We start from the raw sequence: 21,450 nt of genomic DNA on the forward strand, positions 1-21,450 counted from the left end.
GCTAGGGAAACATTGAAGGTACGCCCTGCAGCATAGGAATAGATAAAAAGTTGGTTGAAGAGCTTTGAATTAGGAGTTTTGGTGGGTCATACTGCAGAAGCATATGGCATAACCTTTTTTTCTGCCAGTCCCAAATAGGATCAACCTCTGTCTTGTCTTCAACTGCCCCAAGTGACCTCTCCTGGCAGCTGAAACTGAGGCACCAGAGTGTGAACTGGGGCAGCTGAGCTACTGGTACAGTCCCAGTCTGCTGCCCCAGCTGCAGCAACACAAAATCCAGCAGAAGATAGGGCAGACACCTGGGCATTGTCACACCTGATGCAGCCACGCCTGAGGCTGCCGGTGTATTTAGGCAGTGGGATGATGTGAAGCTCCTTTTGACCAGCACTAGGGAACTTTGAATGGCTTTCTGAAAAAGCATAGAGGAGGAAGGGAGTTTTACATGCTTTTTAAAGCTGCTTTATTTTCTCTTATATACAGTTCTTTCTACAGTCTGTTTGGAGAGTAAGCATGGGTTAATCTCCTTCAAGAACAGGTTCATTACATAGTGTGATGTGACAGTTTCTGTAAAAGTCCTTTTTATTTCTGGGAAGGGAGAGATGAGCAAAAGGAAAATTAATTTTGTGTTCTTTTGCATATTATATCTACATTGTGATGTATTTGAAAATTCAGGGCACTATTAGTGGAACTGACTATAGGTGGGATTTCTTCTCTTCTGAAAAAAGGAGGTGTGACAGCACACAGAGATTTTAACCTGACAGTTTCATCTACAGTACTAATTCCAATGAAAATGTCTTCACAGAGAGAGAGTTCTGCAGTTCTGTGCTGCTGGAAAATGTACAGGTTTCCATTTCAGCAATATTTCCTTCTAAAAATAAGCTCTATTCATGCCAAGCATCTGTTTTAATTTGGTTCCTTTTTTTGATGTCAAATAACTCAAGCTGGATGAAAATCACTGCAGAAAGGCTAATATTATTTAAAAGAACATGGTATAATTTTACATTTAAGAGGTCTCCAAGGAGAACTTTTCCAAGCCTAATAGTTTCTGAGGGACTATTTGCTGTGCTATTAGTTTTGATTAGCTTCAGAAATTCATTCCCTCTATCCATGCTTAAATCCCTCAGAAAAATGGTGAAAAATGACTATTAGAAGAAACAGGCCTAATTAGCAATATTTTCTGAAATGAGGACTGCCCATCTGATCAAGCTGTGCAGGTGAGACATTAAATATTTCTGCACACAGAGCATGCTCACTTGCTGACACTGTTTGCTGACTTAGCACTCCTAAGCTGTCAGCTGGAACTGTTAATTAACTGCTCTTGTTAATTAGCACTTACATGGTAGCACACATTTTTTTAAGCAGAGCAGAAACATTAACAAATTTATTTCAATAGCACCTGTGAAACACAAAAGCTCATTTTAGGGAGATGTCTTCAGTTTTGGAAGCAGAATAGTTTGGTGGGAAAAGCTCTGCCTGTGTTTCAGTCTGCTCTGCCCAGCACACATCCTTGGATCAGACTGATGAGTTTTCAGTCTGTAAAATAACTGCAATGCTGCTCTCACCTTCTACAAAAAGCTTCAGGGATGGAAACCAGTGTATCACATTCAGAACTTATAAAGGGGAAAAATTATTACATCAGTGTGGAACACAAGTACAAGAAACACAGTTTGAATGGCCCCAAAAGAGAAACAGAGGCACAAAGGACCAAATTCTGTCCAAAATACTTTAGGTATTTGGCAAGCAAGTTAGTGAAGAGAAATGTGATATTATTAAGTTGTAGAAAAACTGCTGCCTGATCCTATGTCTCAGAAAAGATTTAGTTAGCAGAGAGAAATACCATATTCTCACATTTTTCAGAGGTCCAGCCATGCCAAGGAAAGAGACACTTAGAGCCTTGTGACAAAATGGGAAGAAGGCTGCAGGAATCCTTAAACCAGAGATGTACAACCACTACACATTTAAGATTTGCTTTGAAGCTGAGATTAAGAGGTGGTCTGCACACATTTCTGTATTTCTACCTGCCCTCTCTGATTATTTTTGTGAAGAATTTAAGCAATAGCTTTGACCCCCATTTACCCCGAAAGTCAGCAATGGCTGTTGCTGCTAGAAACAAGCTGGCTACTTGTAGTAATGCTCAAGCCACTCCTGCCCCTCTGCCCTGCCTTCTCCCATGTCCTTCCAGCAGAGTCCAGCACTCTGTACTGGCCTAGCCTTTCTGAAGCTGTAGCTGGAGGGCTATTCAAGCACTGTCTATTTGGAGAACTGACCTACTTCTATGAGGAGACTATCTGGAAGAAAGCATAGAATCACAGAATATGCCGTGTTGGAAGGGACTCATCAGGATCACTGAGTTCAACTCCTATCTGAACACACAAAACAATTGAAAAGTGAGACCCATTGAATTTTTGCAGGTACTCTGGAAACCCCAAATCTTATAAAATGAAGACACCATATAAAATATGCTATGTTGCCTCCTGTTATGGTGAGTGTACAGAACGACCCTGGTCCAGGGTGGAAGTCAGGATCTCTGATTAAGTTTTTGAAATGGGAACACCGAGAAAGCCTTCAAAAATACTCTCACAGATCAGCCATATGATCCTCATAGACAGCAATAATCTATCACCCTTTTCTACTTCATACATTTTATTGTAAATCATTTTCTCTTTCCATCTCATTGAGAGGACACCATCCATGCTGTTTGCAATCACTCTTAGTATGGTAACTAGCCCTTATTAGGGCTATTAATGCTGGTTTCTTTGCAGAGCATGACAGAAAACAGCCCTTCCTTTACAAATTCAAAGAAGGGCAAAGATTTGTGCTTAAATCTGCTCTAAAGCCTGTATCTCCTAAATGGCACCCTGTAGGCTACAAAAATTGATGTCCCACTTCCAAAAAGATTGAGATACGCCAAAATTCTTCAGGTGCTCAAAACCATCTTTTACCCAAGTGTCTGGTCCACATTATTTCCTGATGCCCAGCTTTATAAACAAAATTTCATGGGAAAACCTGATAAGTGCTCTCTGTAGTTTATCAAGGTAAAGAAGGAGTCTTGTATCTCTGACCCTGCATTTTGTAAGGCTACATTTCCACTAATATGAGAAATGCAGCTGCTTGGCATGTGAAGGGGAAGACATCTCAGTCACTTCCTTGAAGAGTTTGCTTTACCAACTGCTCTCACACTCAGACTTCTTTTTCCCTGAAACTCCCTTTTTTTAGCTTCAAGACGTTCTGTCTTCCCTTGCTGTCTTTAGCAGCCAAATGGTTGTCATCCATGATTTATATCACCTTAGAGATATTTATAGATTTTGATTGCATCCCACCGAGCTCTCGTCTGTCTTACTCCTATTTGTCGCTCTCTTGTTAGAACGTGCCTTGTAATTCTTGCATATTTTCTGCTATAGATTTTGTCAAATTTACTCATATTCTATCTTAAACCATGGATACCAAAAGAGCACATGATCTCACAGGGTTTAGTATTCCTATTCAGGTACTACAAGAAAAACTTATTTGTATGCAAGCATGGTAGTAAGATAGAAATCTATATGCATATAGATTATATAATCTGCATATGACTTTTATTAATAAAACTGTAACTACTCTAGCAACATATTTATGAAATGCTTTTCTGATGCTGGTATTCAAATATTTGTATTTCCATCCTATGAATTATTTGAGAATACTGAATAGCTGCATTACATATTCAGGGAAGGAAAGCAAATAGGAAAGGAAAACTTTGGCATGACTGGTCAGGGATACTTTTTCAATAAAATATTGGAAAGTATCTTTCAGTATCATTAGTATGATCTTGCAGAGACAAAAGATATGCTCTTCACAGATAATTTGAAAAGCCATCTTGGAGAAGAGCAAGGACAGTTAGAGGCTTCTGGAAGCATAGCTGGCACTCTTATTTCCCTTCACTTGGCTAATAGGTTTTATAATGAGGTCCTTCTGCATGACATTATATTCTTCTTAGTGCCATTTTTCTCCCCAAGTGTGAGACGTGATAGAGGTCTACTCATACAAACCTGACTGAGACAGCCACACAGCAAAGTCAAGAGTGGTTTGCAACACTGGGGACTGAGCAAGCATCTGATCCATGCCCATTCAGCCTATCCTCTTTCTGGCAGAGTCATGATAGTGCTCTGCTCCAGCAGCAGGTAACTTCTACTAAATTTAAAAGCTAAATCTAAAAGGGATGTATTACCAGTGGCTCTGATCTGGAGATTGGTGCACATACCCTGGGGCCTGACCTCTGTACCAAGTTCTGGTGCAGGCAGAGTGGGGAAAGGCTGGACAAGCAGTGAACATGTACCTGCTGGTTTGAGAAGCTGTCAGTCTCAGGGCCAAGAAATCTGAGGTCATCTAGCAAACTTTCCATTGACCTTCCTATTTAAGTACCGATATATTTATCCATTTTCCACCAGATCCCAAAGAGACAAAAATAGATACAAAGCCTGCCCTGAAATTTCCACTGTCTGTTTCACTTTAGTGACTTTCTATAGTTAAGGAGAGACAATTTTAAGCAAATCTCTTGAGATCTGCAGACACCTTAACTTTCAAGGAGTTTTAATGATGTTTGGACTGATTTTTTTGCTTTCATATTTCACAAAGAAAGATTCTTATTTTCTTTACTGCATTCAGCACTAAACTCCTGACCTAGACATAGTGCAGGCTAAGGAGAAAATGTAGATCCACTAAATAATACTGTGTAACTTCGTGCCTTCAGATCAGTGTGTAATTTTATCTACTTACACCAGCCACCTAGAAAAAAACAAACTAAGACCATGAAATTAATGAAGAGGAAAATGAAATTTAAGGAGATTATGAAAAAACTCTGGAATTTAAATGGGCTTTGGTGACTATGTCACTCACTGTTATTAGCAAAATAAATAGACATATACCAGTTTGATTACACAGGCCTGCTAACACTAGCTCTTGTGAGTTACTGATTTCTATTTATTGATAGCTTGCTGACATCACTTCTCTGCTGGTATCAAATTTTTGTAGGTAATTAAAATGCACTTTCCCTCCAGTCTGCAAATACCAAAACATGATAGAGAGATGTGCTTTCAGTGCTTTGCAGTTGCCAGAATTACACAAGAGCTGTAGGATTCACTTGGACTCTAGCATAAACTAACTTATCCCAGTGGAAGGCACAGACTGCAAACTTTGGCTTTGCTCACAACTGTGGAACATCTGGAGCCAAACAGTTGGTTAGTACATTACAGAGATAGGAAAAAGTCATGAGATTCACATGTGTTTCAAGATCCAAATTCCACTGTAACACTGGCATCTGAAAAATTGGACTTGTCAGTTGAGATTGTCTCTGTTGTATTTTTCTTCTTCAAAGGAGGGAATAATGTATATCCTGTATTTAGGATATACAACCTTGCTTTTTGCCTTGCCTCTAACAGCATGGAGGGACTAAAAACCCGCAAGACTTAACCAGCTGGATATTCTTTTGACCTGGACAAAAAGCTAGTTGACATCAAGGTGTTGAATCTGGCATCTAAACCACCTACCTCTGAATATTTGGGACAGTACTGGGGGCAGAGCTGGCCCAGCAGCAGAAATTTCTACTTGGCTATTATCCATGAGTAATCACTCGTGGTGGTCAGGAGTCAATCTGAATAGATAAACATTTAGAAACAGGGAGATGAAATCAAGTCCCTTTCTAATTTACTTAATCTGGCATCAGTAAGAAGCACATCCAAAAATCCAGCTTGAAAGCTTCACTACCACTCCAAGCTTCAAAAAGCTGTGCAATAGTTTTAAGAAAAAAACATTTAGAATATGCTAATTGCATCACATCTCTGTAAGGTTCTGTAAAATCTGATTCACCAAGAACTCTGAGCTCCAAACAAGAGCTTTTAATCTGTTTAAGCTTTCATTGCAAACTTTCTTCCACCCACAGAAACCCCTACCATGTCCTCTAACATCATTCTTTTACTTAATTATTTTATTTTCTATAGATACTGGTGTGACTTAATGCTTTGATTTGATTTTCCTTTGCGTCTGACCTCACCATTACATTTATACCCATGTGAAGTTTGTAACTATGACTGACAATGCCAGTTCTCTTTCCTATTAAAAATAATTAGGCCTGCTGTAGTCAAGATGATTAATATTATAGCAGAAGAATGTGAAACACAATAGAAGTCTATCAGAGGAGAAAAACTCTTTTTTTCCCCACCTTTCTTCTTTCTACCAGAATATTGTGAAGCACCCACCTCAGAATATTCTGTGATTCAGAAGAATTAACAAATCTTTACTTGTATTTCAGAGCTTTTTTGCTTTTTTTTTCACTTGGGAATGAAATAGAAAGTTAAGAGTAAAATTTCAAAAGCTCCTCAGAGTACATATGTGCAATATGGACACATGGACTTGCTAAACCAACATCTACCTGCACTGACCTAGATAGGTGGTTACTAGTTTCAGGGTAAACTCAATTTGCAGGAAATCTGACTGTCTACAGGGTTTTCTCTTGCAGGGTAGTGAAATGCTCTCAGAAGTGGAGATATGTCTGAATTCTGAAATATTGCATTTAGGAGCCCAAGGGCATGTCTAAAATAGCTTTTGAGTTTATTATTAGCATTTCATTTTTACAGATGGCATAGAAGAAGAGGGAATAGGTTGCAAGAAAATTCTCTTCTTCAGCAGGCTCCGTGATTGGATTTACAGAGGCAGTACAGCTGCCTACAGGTGCAGAGAGGTGTCTGGAGGAAATTCCAAAAACTCCTCAGTGAACAAAGTGCCTAATCTCAGTGAGCTCTGAAAAGAGTGAAATTCCAGATCTGTTCAAAAGCTTTTACAACACCAGGAAAGAACTTCTTTGCAATGCTAGACATCTAGTTATCTCTACAAGATGCCCCCAATTAGCAGCAAAAGGAAAAGGGATGAAGTGTTTTGCATTTTAATAAATATATTCTGCTTCTGGACTCGAGTTACTCTGGCCAGGTAATCTCCTGTCTCAGTAAGACACCACACAATAGCAAACAAGGTGAGTGGCAGGCTCCTTGGAAGGGTTATTTATTTACACGGTGACACGGTGTGTGTCTTCCCACAGTGATGCCACCAGTCCTTTGGTTAATTTCCTTAACTCCTTCCCCATCACCAGCATCCCCTGAGGGAGACAGGATGATGTTCTCAGGATGATGATGTGTTGGCAGTTCCTCTGAAAGACAGAGCTTTTAATGAGGTGGTGCAAGGCAAATGGAGCTACTGCCTATCACACAAACTATCACTGCAGATACTTTTCCCTGTGAATGTTATGTACTAGAGAACACTGAGAAAATTATACTTACTAACAGAAATGAAAAGAGCCTAATTACAGTGATTTTTATAGAGAGAGTTAAAGGATGCGTGTCACAAGGGACTGATATATAATTATGATAATACCAGTTACAACTCCTGTGCTAATTACTTGAAATGGGTGGCATTGTGCAATTTTTTTTGAAAGTGAGCTACTCTGACAACAAAATGATAAAATCTTATTATGAAATTACAATAAAATTGGAAGAAAAATAAAATTAATATACTGGTAGGACTAATAGCCAAAGAGGCAGCACTAAATGTGCTGGAAAGACAGAACAAACAGAAACCCACCAACTGTCTCCAACCCCAAATCTGTGCTACGCATTTGACTCATACTGTGTCAGAAATTGAGATGCTGAGCATGTTGCCTACACTGGCAGTCAAAATCAAGACATATTTACTTGACGAGAAAAGAGTTGTAAGAAGTGGAGGAAGAAAGGAGTAAAAAGAGGAAATATGAAAACATTGTAAAAGAGCATAAACCTAGCAATCTCAGTGATGAACTCTTCTGGAGCTTTGAGTGTTTCCATGCCTTGGCTTTGTTCTGGATCCCCTGAGGTACCCCAAACACCCAGCCTGCTGAGCTCGCTGGACCCTGTAAGCTTCAGGCACTCGGACATCTTCAAGGGATGAGGTTTTTCTATTTTGGTTTCACACTGGCTGTATTACACTGATAAATCTGTCCACAATACTCGATATAAATGAAATATTGAAGTTATCACTTAAATTTAGTATACATTTTGTTCATAATGGATGTGTTTAAATTATACAGAACCCACACCTTCTACAACATAATGGCATCTGTTGACAAATGACCTGGGTACTGAGAAGCTCTGATTTTTTTCATTCATTAGAAATGAAAATAGTAGCACATTCATATGCAAGCCCACAGATCTGCTCCTAATTGTGGTGTAGCCTAGAAAAATCAACCATTGTTTGAACAGTGACATCAGCAGGTTGTAGGTTAATAGTGGTTTCCAGATTTTTGTTGGCCATCATGAGGAAACATGAAAAGTTTCATGGATTTTCATGGATACTGCATTGCCATAAGTCTAGCAGTGGAAAATAAGACTGAATAAAATGTTTAATATTATTCTATTGACTATCTGGAGGTCATTTATCTCATGAACTGCAGTTTGGATCACTTTCTCAAGCTTTCAACATCTCATTAAATAGCAAAGACAATCTCATTTATTAGCAGAATTTACATCTCTTTTCTAAAATTTTAAAACAGCACAAGTAGAGTGGCAGTTGGCTAGATCCTCTCATTTGCTGCAAGTTTGGTAACTACACTTCTTTCTGTGCTGCAATCTGTTCCCATGAGATGCTACAGAGGGAAAGGATCTGACCTAACTTCCTCTGCCTTTTCAAATTCCATATTATAATCTAATCCTACCCCTTTTGCTATGAGAACAAAACCATGAAATACTTTTCTAACATATTGAGTGTTTTCACTGCTAAACTCTTCCTTAAAGTGCATGTTTGAAACTCTTCCTCTGAGATATCACAACCACCTGCCACTGGTCTGTAGTGCCCCCTGAAATGGCTGCATGCTGTCTATTCAATAGCAGTGAATAGAGATGATGACAGCTCTCTGAGCAGGGCCTTCCAAAGCAGTTCTACTGAAGTTCTTCCCTCATCTCAGCAGCTCCCTGGCCTCTGTGGCTGAGGTGACTCTGTTTTATGCACCGTTGCTTGATCAAGTCTGAAGTTCACTGACTTGTCTTTGATGCCCAGCCAAATCAATATTTAAATCTCTGCTGAAGATTGACTTTCACTCCTTTTGATAGCATCCATTTTGAAGGTGGAGAAGACAAAGGGAAATCTGAGTTTTTCTACGTGGTCATGATTTTCACTGAAAAACCTGTCTAATTACAAAAAAAGTGAGTTCTAAACAACTTGAGAAAGAGGAATAAATAAATTGTTCAACTTTGCAATAATTTTATATGTCAGTTTTTAAAATTATGATGATTCAGTGTAGGATACGTTAAAAATCTTATTCAGTTTGTAATGAGCATGGCTGCAGTGGTTAACAGGATTTCCATGCAAGACAGCAAAGGTTTTTTCCACTGAGGAATTCTACATGGTGGGACTGAAGTGTGCAAAAATATGAAAGACTTACCATGAAACCTGCCATCTTACAAAACAGGAAAGATACTGAGTGACACCCAGCAGCAAGAAATAAGCCAACAAAATATCCAGCGACCCCACTGCTGCCCTGGCTGGCAGAGCAGCCTCAGCTGCATTTCTGGCATTTACCAGAGACTTTCTTACCTTCACTGCAAACTCTGTTTCTGTAGCTTTATGAACACATCTTTTGCACACTGAATAGGAGCCAATTCCTATGTCCTCCTTGATCTCGTATCCATCAGTAAAATGAATGTTGTTGCCATGTAACTGCTACAGGGAAAGACAAAATAAACAAGACAATCAGGACATTGATATGTAAAAGCAAGCACTAGCCTCCCCTTGAAAGAGCAGCTTGATCCCCTCTCATTCACAGAGCTCTCTTGTCCTTAGCAGCTTCCTAAATCCAGTTAAAAAAATATGAATCCCTTTATTTAATCAAGGAAATGTGTCTCTTCTTTTCTACCTTTTTCCAGTTCTGTAAGATGAATTTTCCGTGTAGAAGTAGTGGCAAAACCCCTGGGGTTTTCTAAACTATTTCTGGAATGCAGAAAATCATCCTATATTAGAATTTCATAGGAAACTGTGGGCCAAACCTCCTGACAAATGTTCCTATCTTGACAATATAAACTGATTTCTAATTACTGAGGGGCAGATAACATATAAAATACTAACAGCTTCACAGTGCCCAAGAGAGATACCCCATATATGGGGAGTGCTTCCAGATCAGGAGGTCCTGTCTAGGATATGTTTATCTCTAGTTTCTTTGTGAGAGAGAAGTTCATATTTTAAGCCATTAAATCATATGCTCTTTGGAAAATGTCTGGGCAGGTTCAATGGTGAACCCCAACTGAGGCTTTGCTGCAAATTCCATTCAAGGACTCAAGAAACAACCAACACCTCTAAAAATTCTCCAGAATCCTCTGTAAAATGTAGCTTTGCTAGCAAAGTCCACACAGAACCTGATAAATTTTAAGATGTACATATGTCAATATTCAACACATTTTTGCAAAGCAAATCACAGGAATATATATAACATTTCTGGGATGTAATCACTTGGGTAACATTTCACTTACTGTGGCGTCAGAGCATCTTTAAGAGTATGACATATTCCACCATAAATAATTAAAATAGAGATAAAAACCTATAAAAAACACAGGCAGGGTCTCTGTCCTTGAGGTATTTATACCTGTGACTGTGGGTAGGAGAGGGAGCTTTTTCCTAGTGAGAAAATGGGCTGCATCTTTAAGCAGCCCAGTTCTTTCTCCCTGTTCATTTGTCCTCTGATGTATCAAATCTTTTGTAGCAATTTGTTTCTGGTTTAAAGTACAACTGGATAGGTTTTTTTAGGGAAATGGCAGCAAAGAACCAAGTGTCTGGTACATTCCCCCATCAAGCACCCTGTTTTAGGTGAGTACACCCAGGTTCTTGGACAGCAACAGGAGTTGCTCTGCCTCTTACACCCAGGAGGATGAGCTCCGTGTCTCTGGGAGCCTATAGCAGTAGCTCAAACCCATTTGCCAGCACAGGCTGACTGGATCATATAATCCAAGACAAAACTGTTGAGAATAAAATGCATTCAGTGAAAAAACAGTATTTCATTACCTGCCCTGCATGCACAACTGGAATCCTCTTTCAGGTATTGAGAAGTACTTTTTATTTTAGTTGTGACAAAGTGCAGTTCCTTTTTCCTTTGCCAATGTGGTGAGGAACGTTTTATACATAAAAGCCTTCCCAAAAAATTCTCATTTTCCAACACCTACATGCTGCATGTAAAACACCTCCTTCCTACACTAGGTAGCTGTGAAGTACCAGTGAGAACATTGGGCAGTTTAAATACACACATCCGTATCTGCACATCAGGTGTGAAATGTAACCAGCATCAGTACCTGCACAATTGGGTGAACGGTGATTTTGTGCACATCTTGCTGTGCAGGCTCCTGCACCAAGTTAGAGGCAACAAAGCTGAACCCTCTGAAAAGATGATGAGCATTGGCACTTGGAGGAACACCTGGGGAATCTGTAGGAGAAGGAAAAGAATGGCCTCATGAACTGCACAAAAGAACAGAAAGGAGTAGCATGGCACAGCAACAGACAAAGTCACCCCTGCCAGTCAATAGCAGATCTGACAAGGGAAATATAATTCACCTCTATATCACAGCTTTGGTGTGCCTTCTCCATCCCTCTCCTCTGGATCTGAACAATGCAGGGGTATTGTTTGCAATATCCTCTTGGATACAGGGATTTTGTTCACAGGCCATCTTCATTCTTAGGCAAAGTATTGCCTGTGCCAAGAGTGCAGAGAGAGAGAGGAGGCACAGGGCAGAGGGGCTCGGTGAGGAGACTCAGGGCAGGGCACCCTGCAGGGTTCAGCAGAGGTTCTCCAGGGAGTGGAAGAAAGCTGCAGGCTGCTCTATCTGTCCTTTGCAACTACAGAATGGCTTGGCTAGAGAAATTGGCTACAGAAATTACAAAGACTGAAGTGGCACATTGTGTGGGTCAGGACAATACAGAGGATGCATGAAACCAATGTAAAAGCACAATACTACATGGTTTGTGGCCTTATAGGAATCTTCTGGAGCTGCTTTAGGAGCTGGGATCTACTCTAGGAAAAACAGTGGCTGACCTATCCTCAGGCAGAAAAAAATGACTAGGATTGTTTTAACTAACCTTCATGTGATTAGGAGATTTTTATTCCCCCAATTCCTTCCCCTGGCATTCCAAAAGGAGGGAAAGAATGGTTACAGTTCAGAAAAAATCCTGGGTTATTCTGCCTTTGGAATGAAATAACCAGACAGAAGTTCTTTTTACCTGCACCACTGCTCAGTGAGAGAATCAGCATGACAAAGCAAGCAAAGCTGTGCTTCACTTAAAATTCTCAAAAGATTTAAAGAGATCTTTCTTCACAGTGTATGTTTTATCCAAGGTACTTTCCTGAGCAAGAAGAATCATTTTGTAAACCATTCCTTGGCAACTGGCTGTGTATTATAAAACCTGCATTACTGAAATTTGCTAACCTTTTATTTGGTTTTTTGGGGGGGCTTGTGGGTTGTTTTGGGTTTTTTTTTTCCTTTCACATTTCCTCCAGTTCACCATGTGATTTACTGACAAAGTCATAGAGCTAAACTTTCTTTAGAAAGCTATTTCCCTATAATAAAGAGTGTAAATACCCGGTTATCTAAAGAAAATAAATCCCCACTGAGCTTTATATCTGACTCACCTGTTTGAGGCCCTGAAAATGTGTAAGAATGTGTACTTTTTAGCATGTACACCCCCTTTATAAATCTACTGGTCAAATGGATAGAGGAGCAAAAGTCAGAACTTGATAAAACCAATATATATCTGCTTGGGAATAAACAAAACTGAGAATGCAGCTAATTCTATTTCTCATCACAAAGCTGCCTCAGCTTTCACAGGAGTCAGAAGTCAGTGTGTTCTTATTGGACAGCAAGCAGAATTCAGATGGAGAAGATTGCCTTTTGGTAAAATGATGTGGGTTTTTTGTTTATCTCAGTGTTTTTGATGGACATTCACTCTCCTTGCATGGATGAAATATGTGGATGAATCACACCAGACCTCTTGCATCACTGGATGCTTCCTACCCTGGCATATCTATAACAGTGATTTTTGCATGAGGGATTAATTAAGAGAAAAAAAAAAATGTTTGTTTTTAAAAATGGAATGACAATAATACACTTCTGAACCTCAGAAAAGCTGTGATTCAGCTCTAAAACTAAAGCAGTAGGTCAGCTCTATTTAAAAAAACTGTTCCTTCATAATTCACTGCCAATCGCTTCAGCAAATACTGCAGATGAACTATTGATGATTTGGTGTTCGCCATTAAATATTCATCTCCAACAACTGATTTGCCCATTAAAACATTTTTGCTAAGTGCAAAATTATGCATAAATCATGTCAATTAACTGATAGCTCAGAAACCTAAATCATTTTTCTGGGCCTTATAAATCAGAATAATTTCATAGATCTGAATTAGATCCGCTTACAAGCACCCATCATGTATCATGGTTATCTTTCTTTCTGTGAAAAAGTAATAATTCTTTGTTCCACTAGAGTATCTAAGTTTAAGGGTTTTCAAAGGCTTCATAACTCCTAAGAAATTTCCTTCATTAAGTTTCACTGGGGTTAGCAAACATCTTATTTGCACAGGAGGATATTTAGATACTTCAGGTGAAACTACTTTTTTCTCAGCAGTAAAGACAGCCTAAAACATCCCTGCTGGTTACAGCCTGCTGTCCCATCAATTACAGCAGTACAAACATTTGTGGACTAAAATCTAAGTTGGGTCATAGGAATAATCTTGGTTTGATCCTTATTCAAATCATCATTTCTAGCCTAGATTGCTTCACTCTGGCTCCCTGGAAGGACCTGAGTCACCACAAATGAGATGTGGGTCCACAGTGGTGAATTTAGGAAGCAAATGGCCAGAAAAAGCAACTCCAACTTGGACAGATCTCTGAGAAAAAGTGATGTGAAACTATACCCACATAAATGATCTGTCAGCATCAGAAACCACATCTTTGGCACACTTAGATCTGAAGTCAAGAATCCACAGAATGCGGTTTCAGCCTCCAGGGTAAAGGAAGTTTCTGAGGTACAGCAAATCACTGCACTGACAAGATTTACTGGATCCAAAACTTTGACATAAACTTGCTTTCAGACAGGAGAACTCATTCATAAAGACAGTGTAAAATTACTATATGTTTCTGTATCTCCTCCTTGGTAGTGACTAACAGCTTTATTAAAACACAACTGCATGATCATGAAGCTGGAATTATTATAGTGCTTTCTATCTGAAGGTATTCTCAGTAACAGGGTTAGTTTGTTTGGGGTCTATGCCCTGATAGAAAATCCACAAAATATTATTGCTCTATTCCATTGGCAATGTGAGCCGGTATTAAACACATTTGTGATACTCTCCCCAGTTTGTCTGACCCAACCAGTCAACAGTCAGGGGCTGAAAAATATTCTACCAGTCTGCAAGGGCTGTTCCATCATTCTGAAAGTGTAAATGTGTTCATACTTCAAATTAAACCTATTTTTTGAAATATTTGATTCTCAAGCCATATCCATGGTAGCCCAAAGCAGAATTTGGGCTCCCCACCCCAGCCACCACCCCAAAACAAACCTTCCAAGTCAGTCTCTTGTACAAAATTACAAATTTAATTAGGCAACAGTAGTAGCATGTAGAGTGTAATATAGCCCCAGGCATCAGTACAAGCAATGGAGTGTGAACTTCCAAAGCAATCCAAACTCTTAATGCTTCTTTCCACATCAGTGAAACTTCCCATGTCAGCACCAGAGCACACATCCCTCAAGACCAGAGTAACTTGCAGTCTTCAATATTTCAGAGAAATCACTGAAATTTGTCTCTGAAAATCTACATTAAAGTTAAGATCAGATGTGTGAAATGTCTGGAAACCTAAGAGTATGTTTCTTTGCAGTGGAACAGGAATATCAAAAAATGACCAACATATATGGGAGACAGGCAGATGTCCCAGTTGAAAAAGCAAGAATGTAATATTTTTATAGTTTGTAAAAGTCAGAATATCTTTGCAAAAAAAAATAATAAAAAAATAAAAAAATAAAAAATAGAAAAATTAAAAAATAAAAAACTGACTGAGGAAAGATTTGGAGTAGACACCCTTATTTCAAACTCCATGAAAAGAAATTTGAGATAGGCTTTGAATGGAAGTTTGGGCTAGTTTTAAGATAAAATGGTGTAGGTCATGACAAGCCTGAATAAAAACTGCAGGAAATCTCAGCTTTGATTCACGTGTTATAATATAGATGTTTTCATAATGAAAGCTCAGCTCTTTCCCTCTCACTGCAACAGTTCTGGGGTAATTTGAGGATTGAAGCTTGAGACTTGATTATTACCATGATAGTATGTGACATTTACAGTGTTTACCACCTTCAGATTGTTTTACAAAAAACAACTAATTTAAGTTTTACACTTTAGGAAATATAAATAGGTACTTCTTTACACAGGTACCTCACAGGCAGAAATGTTATGTAACTTGCCCATGTCTAGCAGGAGGCAACATTCTAAGTGGGATTACCACTCTGACATTATTGATATTCTTGCTTTCCACTTAAAAGAGTAGAAAGACTGAGTTTTGGGCAACAGTCACCTTCACGTATAAAGTGTAGTATAGTGTGGGATTTCTGTTAGAAAGTGACAGGAACAACATTATCTCTGCAAGCATTTTCTAAATATTTTGGGCCAAATTTCCTGTTGACATAACTTTGCTGACCTGAGAACTTGATGATTCTTCATTGCTTTTAACCACACATTAACAGTCCGTGGGATGTCATAATTAAATAAAACATCCATGCAATATATAATTACATACTAATTTGCAGAGATACAAAGTTCTTTGAAGCCAAGGTAATTTAAAATAGTTGTATTTAGCTAGTATATGCAAAGATGAGTAATAAAATAGCAAAACAATAGTTATTTTTCCTTTAAAAAATGTGAAATCTGTGAATTCACATTAAATTTTTTTCCTTTAAAAAATGTGAAATCAGTGAAATACTTATGAGCTTCTTTTGCTGGAAGAGCAAAACCAATTGTTGCTTCTTGATGGATATGGCAAAACCCTGTAGTGCCACAGGTGATCAGACTTATAGAATGTGTTGGAAGAGGGAGGGGAGAGGAAGCATGAATTTACTAACTGAAAAGATATCTTGCCCATGTGCCACCTTACTGACCTGTGGGGGTCCGAGATGTGAACTCTGGATCAAAATGAAAGGTGTCTTCTGGCCGCCCCACTGCGGGCTTGAAAGGCGGCTTGATTTCTTTTCTGTACAGTTTCTACAAGGAGAAAAACAGATCACAGTCAGCATCAATGTGCACACTCTCAGCATCTGGAGATAGACTCCCCTGCTTTCTTTAGGGCATCCTCTCTCAGCTCCAGGCTATCCTTGCTGGACTGACAAGAAGAGGATGATGTAGCCGTGGTTCTGGCTCTTGCTTTCCTGTCGGTTTAAAATCTGTGCCCTGGATGGTCCCTGCACATTTTAGCTACTGGAATCCTGAATATAAGCACAAATGGTCCTGGGAAACCTGTAGTCCGTAGACTGGAACAGTATTCCAGCTGGGGCATCTGGAAATGCACTGGTCCAGGGGCAGGACTGGAATGTGCAATGGTAAGACCAGGAAACAGGGTGACTTCAGCGGTGCAGCAATGGCAATCAGCACAAAGAGCTGCTAGGAAGCCCTGCTTTAGCATTTATTATTTGTCAAGAACCAGCAATGTGTTTGATGTGCTGCCAGACTGAGCTGAGCAAGAGGCTTGGCTTGGCCTGGTCCTTACAACCTAAATGAGAGACTTGTTCCTTTAGCATATCTTGATAAAAGGGAAGTGGGTTTACAGCTGATGGTTACATGATATTCCTATCAAAAGATGCTAGGGAGAAAGCACTGTGGATGGGTGGGCAATCACACTGAAGCTCTACATGTGTCTTGAACTGGGGAACAAAACAAAGGCAAACATGAGGAAGGTATGTAACAGGTAAGTACTGCTAGGTGTACGAGTATCTGCTGGTGACTGAGGGGTCATGTGGGGGATCACTTAAGCAACAGGCACCTTAAATTCATCCCAATACATCCTGCCTTTATTATGAGGGACTTTGGAGCCTTTTAACTCACTGTCAGAGATCTTTACGAAATTGCTACGCCATGCTCCATGGCAAGCATTCATACACACACAGAGATGCACACTTAGGTGAGGATGTCTGGACCTGCTCCAAAGCCTGTAGAGGTTAATGGAAAGAGCCCTATTGATTTCAGCCATCTTTGCATCATCTCTGCCTGAAATGGCCATAACTGAACATCATGCTGATGGCAGCATGGAAAACAGAGCTCCATTTTCACTCCCTGCTCCATGTTGCAGTACCTAGACTGCATTTCCTTTCTAGCAATGCTTTTGTCCTCAGGTTTCAAAGGGCTGAATTAGTTGCCACAGACAGTTCCCCATAATTAACATGTCTGAGCATAAATATAACATTTAATGCAAACTTTCAAGTCATGATAAGAACTGGAGAGTTCAATTTTATGACTGTTTGCAATATGCACTTTTATGTTAGCTCTTAAAACGACTTCCTAATGAGCTGATTTTTCAAAATGTTTACTGGACATTACTGAATGCTTGTCCAGCTCCTTGAGTGCAGAAAGATTCTTTTTAACTGTGTGTTTTCTGGGGAATTAACTTCTGTAATACAAAGCACATGGTCAAATCTAAGATAGATACATATCCCCATAGTTTGAATTTGATTTTGCATTGATAAATAAAGATTCTTGAAACAGAACATTCTGTAGCATAGTATTAGCCTTAACATAAAGGATATATTTGTGGTTGAATTATGATTCCTTGGGAAAGTGAAACGGTGAGGCTGGAAATGACTCTGCAATAATTAATGGCCATTTCACCATAAAAAGTTCCTGCTTGCGTAAAACTGCTCCATATCTTTGGAGAGGAAAGCAGATGAATAACTGCTGTGAGCCACAATGGAAAGCCAGTCTTCCAAATAATTAAAAGCCAATTGCAATTTTAAGCAGGAAGTGTCACTCATCAGCTGAACAGTATCAACCTAGTAATTAACATACATCTTTTTCTGTCTGCACAGAACTTTACAAGAGCACTCAGCACCTACTGAAGGTTTTCCTGTTGCTAGGATTTCACCTTGAGAAAGCTATTTACTTCCCAGCTTCCCTTTATTTGTCTTAATTCAGAACTGCAGTGCTTCTGCTGCAGAAAGCAATAGGGTCACATGCACACGCTTTCTCACGGAATTAACTGCACAGCTCATCCTGTGAGGTCTAAAAATTGGAAAATGTTTCAGAGCTGTACATCATTCAGGAATTGCACTCTCTTTTCATTATCATAACCATATTCTCTCTGGCCTCTTAATTCCTTCCCCCATCTGTAGTTTCTTAAGTGCTGCTGGAGCTACATTTGTATTTTGAATCCCTAACCCACATCCTCCACTACTAGGGAGGGATTTAAGATTCATCGTGAGTCACACGCCACCTAAAGATTTATAATCACAAAATTTTTTTCTGGGAGGGGATGGAAACAAAGAAGTTGCTTGTGCAAGTGAAAGGCACTTCCTTTGAACACAACCCTGATGACTCTCTTTTCCATTTCCTTACCCACTTGTGATAAAAATTAAGCGACAGAAGAGCAAAAGGTAAACTGCCTAAAACATTTTTTTCCCCCAAGCTCTTGAATAGAGTAACTAAACGAAATCATTGCAGACCAGGAAAAGCAGATATCATCTATGGACTTCTTCATCCCACACTGGCTCCAGTTCTCTGAGAGAGCTACTACAACCCAAGCCAAATCACTAAACCACAGGGCAGCCCAACACAGTGAAACACAAAGGTCTGCTCCAGGCAGAACGCCTCTTCCTTCAAAAACCTGCATCCTGTAGCCTGCAAAACACAATTCTGGCACAAGCTGATTTAAGAAAATTGTAAGAATCACAGTGATTGCTTTGTATACACATAGAGAGTGAATCTCTTGGAGGGTTTGAGATACTTCTGGATTTTTCAAGACTATTTCTAATTTTAGGAAATGTATTAGTTATTATCTTTTACCATGGTCCCCCAATTTTTTGGGGATGATGTATCTTGACCATGACTTTTTCTGGCAGAAACCAACCAGAGTGGGAAATGACAGAAAGTTAAATTTCAAATCTTGCCTTTGACCATTTCTATCAGAATGTCCATAACTTCTGGTGAAGTTTAAGCTGTTATGTACATTCTAAGTCATGGTAGTCTTAGTACTGTTTGCAAAAGTAAAAGTGAGTTCCATCATCTGTTTAAATGGGAACAGGGCCTCAGTATTCCCAGTTTACATTCCAGTTTTGATATTCAAATTTATCTTTTGGGGCATCTTATTAGGCATTTAAAAGAGACTTTGGATACCATAGTGCTAACTGGAGCATTTAAATTTCAGGCTGGGTACTTAGGATCATTATATGTTTGTTATCTTGCACAGGTATAAGATGCTGAGGATTTTTTTTCTTCCATATCATTCCCACATCCATAAACGAGAACTGCACTCCTTAGCCCTAAAAGTTTTATTGGAAATACTATTTATTTCTCTTTCCCGGTAGAGAATAAGCTCCCACATTCCATCACCAGTTTTTTAAACTGGCCACAGCATTGGCTCAGCACAGCAAAATGTGACTGACAGGTATGAAGAATCACTGCATAACACACAGAGATCCAGAGGCTGTGCTGAGGGAGTGCATAATCCACAGAACGAGGGAGATGGACTCCAAGGTGTGAAAACACTGATTTAGATATTCATGCCTGGATATAAATCCATGCTTCTGACTACTTATCAACCCCTCATGTCCTCCTGAGACTTTCATAAGTACCTATGAATTAACTAGAAACCACTTCTACAGCAGTTTAAGAATGAGCTTCTATTGACTTTCTTTCTGATTTCAGAAAAAAAAACATTTTTATTTGAAATAACTAATTTTTTATTTAATCCAGGTGCCACTGACCTTTTCTTAAAATCTGTTGCCCCATCCCTAGTATGATCTTCATCTGAACACCTCCTCAGCTGGAACTTAAGTAATACACAAGAAAGACTAGTAATGAAATGCTGTCACACTGTGTTTCTTTCTCTTCTTATTAAGAAGTAGTTAGTTTTTCATCTTTAAAAATTTCACACTCCTAAGAACCCCAGAGATGTAAATACTCTGTACACATGCCTGGCAAATATCAAGAAAAAGAAAATGGTTTAATTTCATTAAAAACTATTTAGTCATTTCCTCAACTGAGTTTCTTTGATGAAGAATTGAATTATTCCTTAGACATCTTCTAGAAATAGAAAGATGCTACCCTCCACAGTGGTGCAGTTGTAGTGTGAGAACAAGCTCCCTTGATACATACACCTATCATGATAAATCCAATAAGCAGACAAAAGGATGAACTACACTCTGAAATGCTTGTCCACTCCTAGACTAATGACTCAGTGTTATTGCAGGCAAATGATAGAAAAGGTAGCAGAATTCAGACCCCAGGATTAATTTTTTGCTATTGGTAAAATCTGCAATTAAATAATTCACATTTTTGGTTCAGTTTGATCTCTGATTAATATTAAAGGAAAAGGATCTGGAATCCACTTTCTTCCCATTCCTTTCCTCAGCTGTATTTGACAGTTCATTGTCAATCATGTCTTTTGCTCCAGTTCCAATGCAGTCTGCCATCCAAACAAAAACTACTGTTTATAGCCCACTCTTCCTACAGCAGTCTGCAAAAAGGGATTTCATTTTTCATTTTCAATGAAAAGCCAGAAATTCATTATGCATGACCTGGAAAGAAGAAACAGTAGTGAAAAAAACAGGAACCAGACTCTGCTTTCTCAGAGTCCATGACTTGAATTATCTGAGGTCAACTCTTTTTGGGTCTGCTGGTCTTAAGAAGAAAAGGAGGTGCAAGGTTAATAAGCAGGTAAAACTGTCAAGGAGCTGGACATTTAATCTCTCTCCTGAGCATCCCAGCCTTGATCATGAAAGACAGTCCATCCACTTAACAACAAATCTATTGAATTTGCTTCATGGTGCCTGCTAAATGCCTCACAGCAGCAAGACTGATATTTCCAGAAACCTCCAGCTATTTTTCACTTTGGGAAGTGAGAATTTAGGGCTTTGTTACAGGATAACAGCTGTAAAAATATGAGTCTTAGGGAGTGTCATGCCACCATTTAAATCTGGGCATAAAAACTCTATGTCAAATTGTCCACAGTTTGTTTAGTGCAGAAGTTAGCCAGAAGTTAAACCTAAGGTGGTTGGAGATTTTGCTGAAGGATGGCACCCTGGAATATGGGAATGGCTTCTGGGAAAGGCCAGGAGGAGAAGGGTTCCCTGGCCACATTCATGTTTCCCAGGATTGCCCTTATTGCCTCTGCATGTAGTGGTCACGTGCTACTGGCACGCTGTGCTTGGCTTGGCAGCAGCACCTGCAGC

The 21,450-nt window shown here is 39.3% G+C and overlaps 1 protein-coding gene and 1 long non-coding RNA gene across 2 annotated transcripts in view; one reads left to right on the top strand and one right to left on the bottom strand.

The window, feature by feature from the left end:
• LOC107202385 (ribosomal protein S6 kinase alpha-2) overlaps nucleotides 1-21,450 on the bottom strand; it is a 157,715-nt gene that overhangs the window by 19,296 nt on the left and 116,969 nt on the right. The window contains exons 12-14 of the mRNA XM_015623089.3: nucleotides 16,174-16,276; nucleotides 11,331-11,461; nucleotides 9,589-9,714 (exon numbers count right to left, since the gene is read on the bottom strand). Coding sequence (XP_015478575.1) covers nucleotides 9,589-9,714; nucleotides 11,331-11,461; nucleotides 16,174-16,276 — 360 coding nt within the window. The remainder of the gene's footprint in view (nucleotides 1-9,588; nucleotides 9,715-11,330; nucleotides 11,462-16,173; nucleotides 16,277-21,450) is intronic.
• On the top strand, nucleotides 466-1,975 carry LOC117244024. Its single transcript, XR_004496333.1, has 3 exons — nucleotides 466-504; nucleotides 1,125-1,214; nucleotides 1,858-1,975. It is a non-coding gene; the product is annotated as an uncharacterized LOC117244024 (long non-coding RNA).

This window comes from Parus major, chromosome 3 (genome assembly GCF_001522545.3).
Source record: "Parus major isolate Abel chromosome 3, Parus_major1.1, whole genome shotgun sequence".
Lineage (NCBI taxonomy): Eukaryota > Metazoa > Chordata > Aves > Passeriformes > Paridae > Parus > Parus major.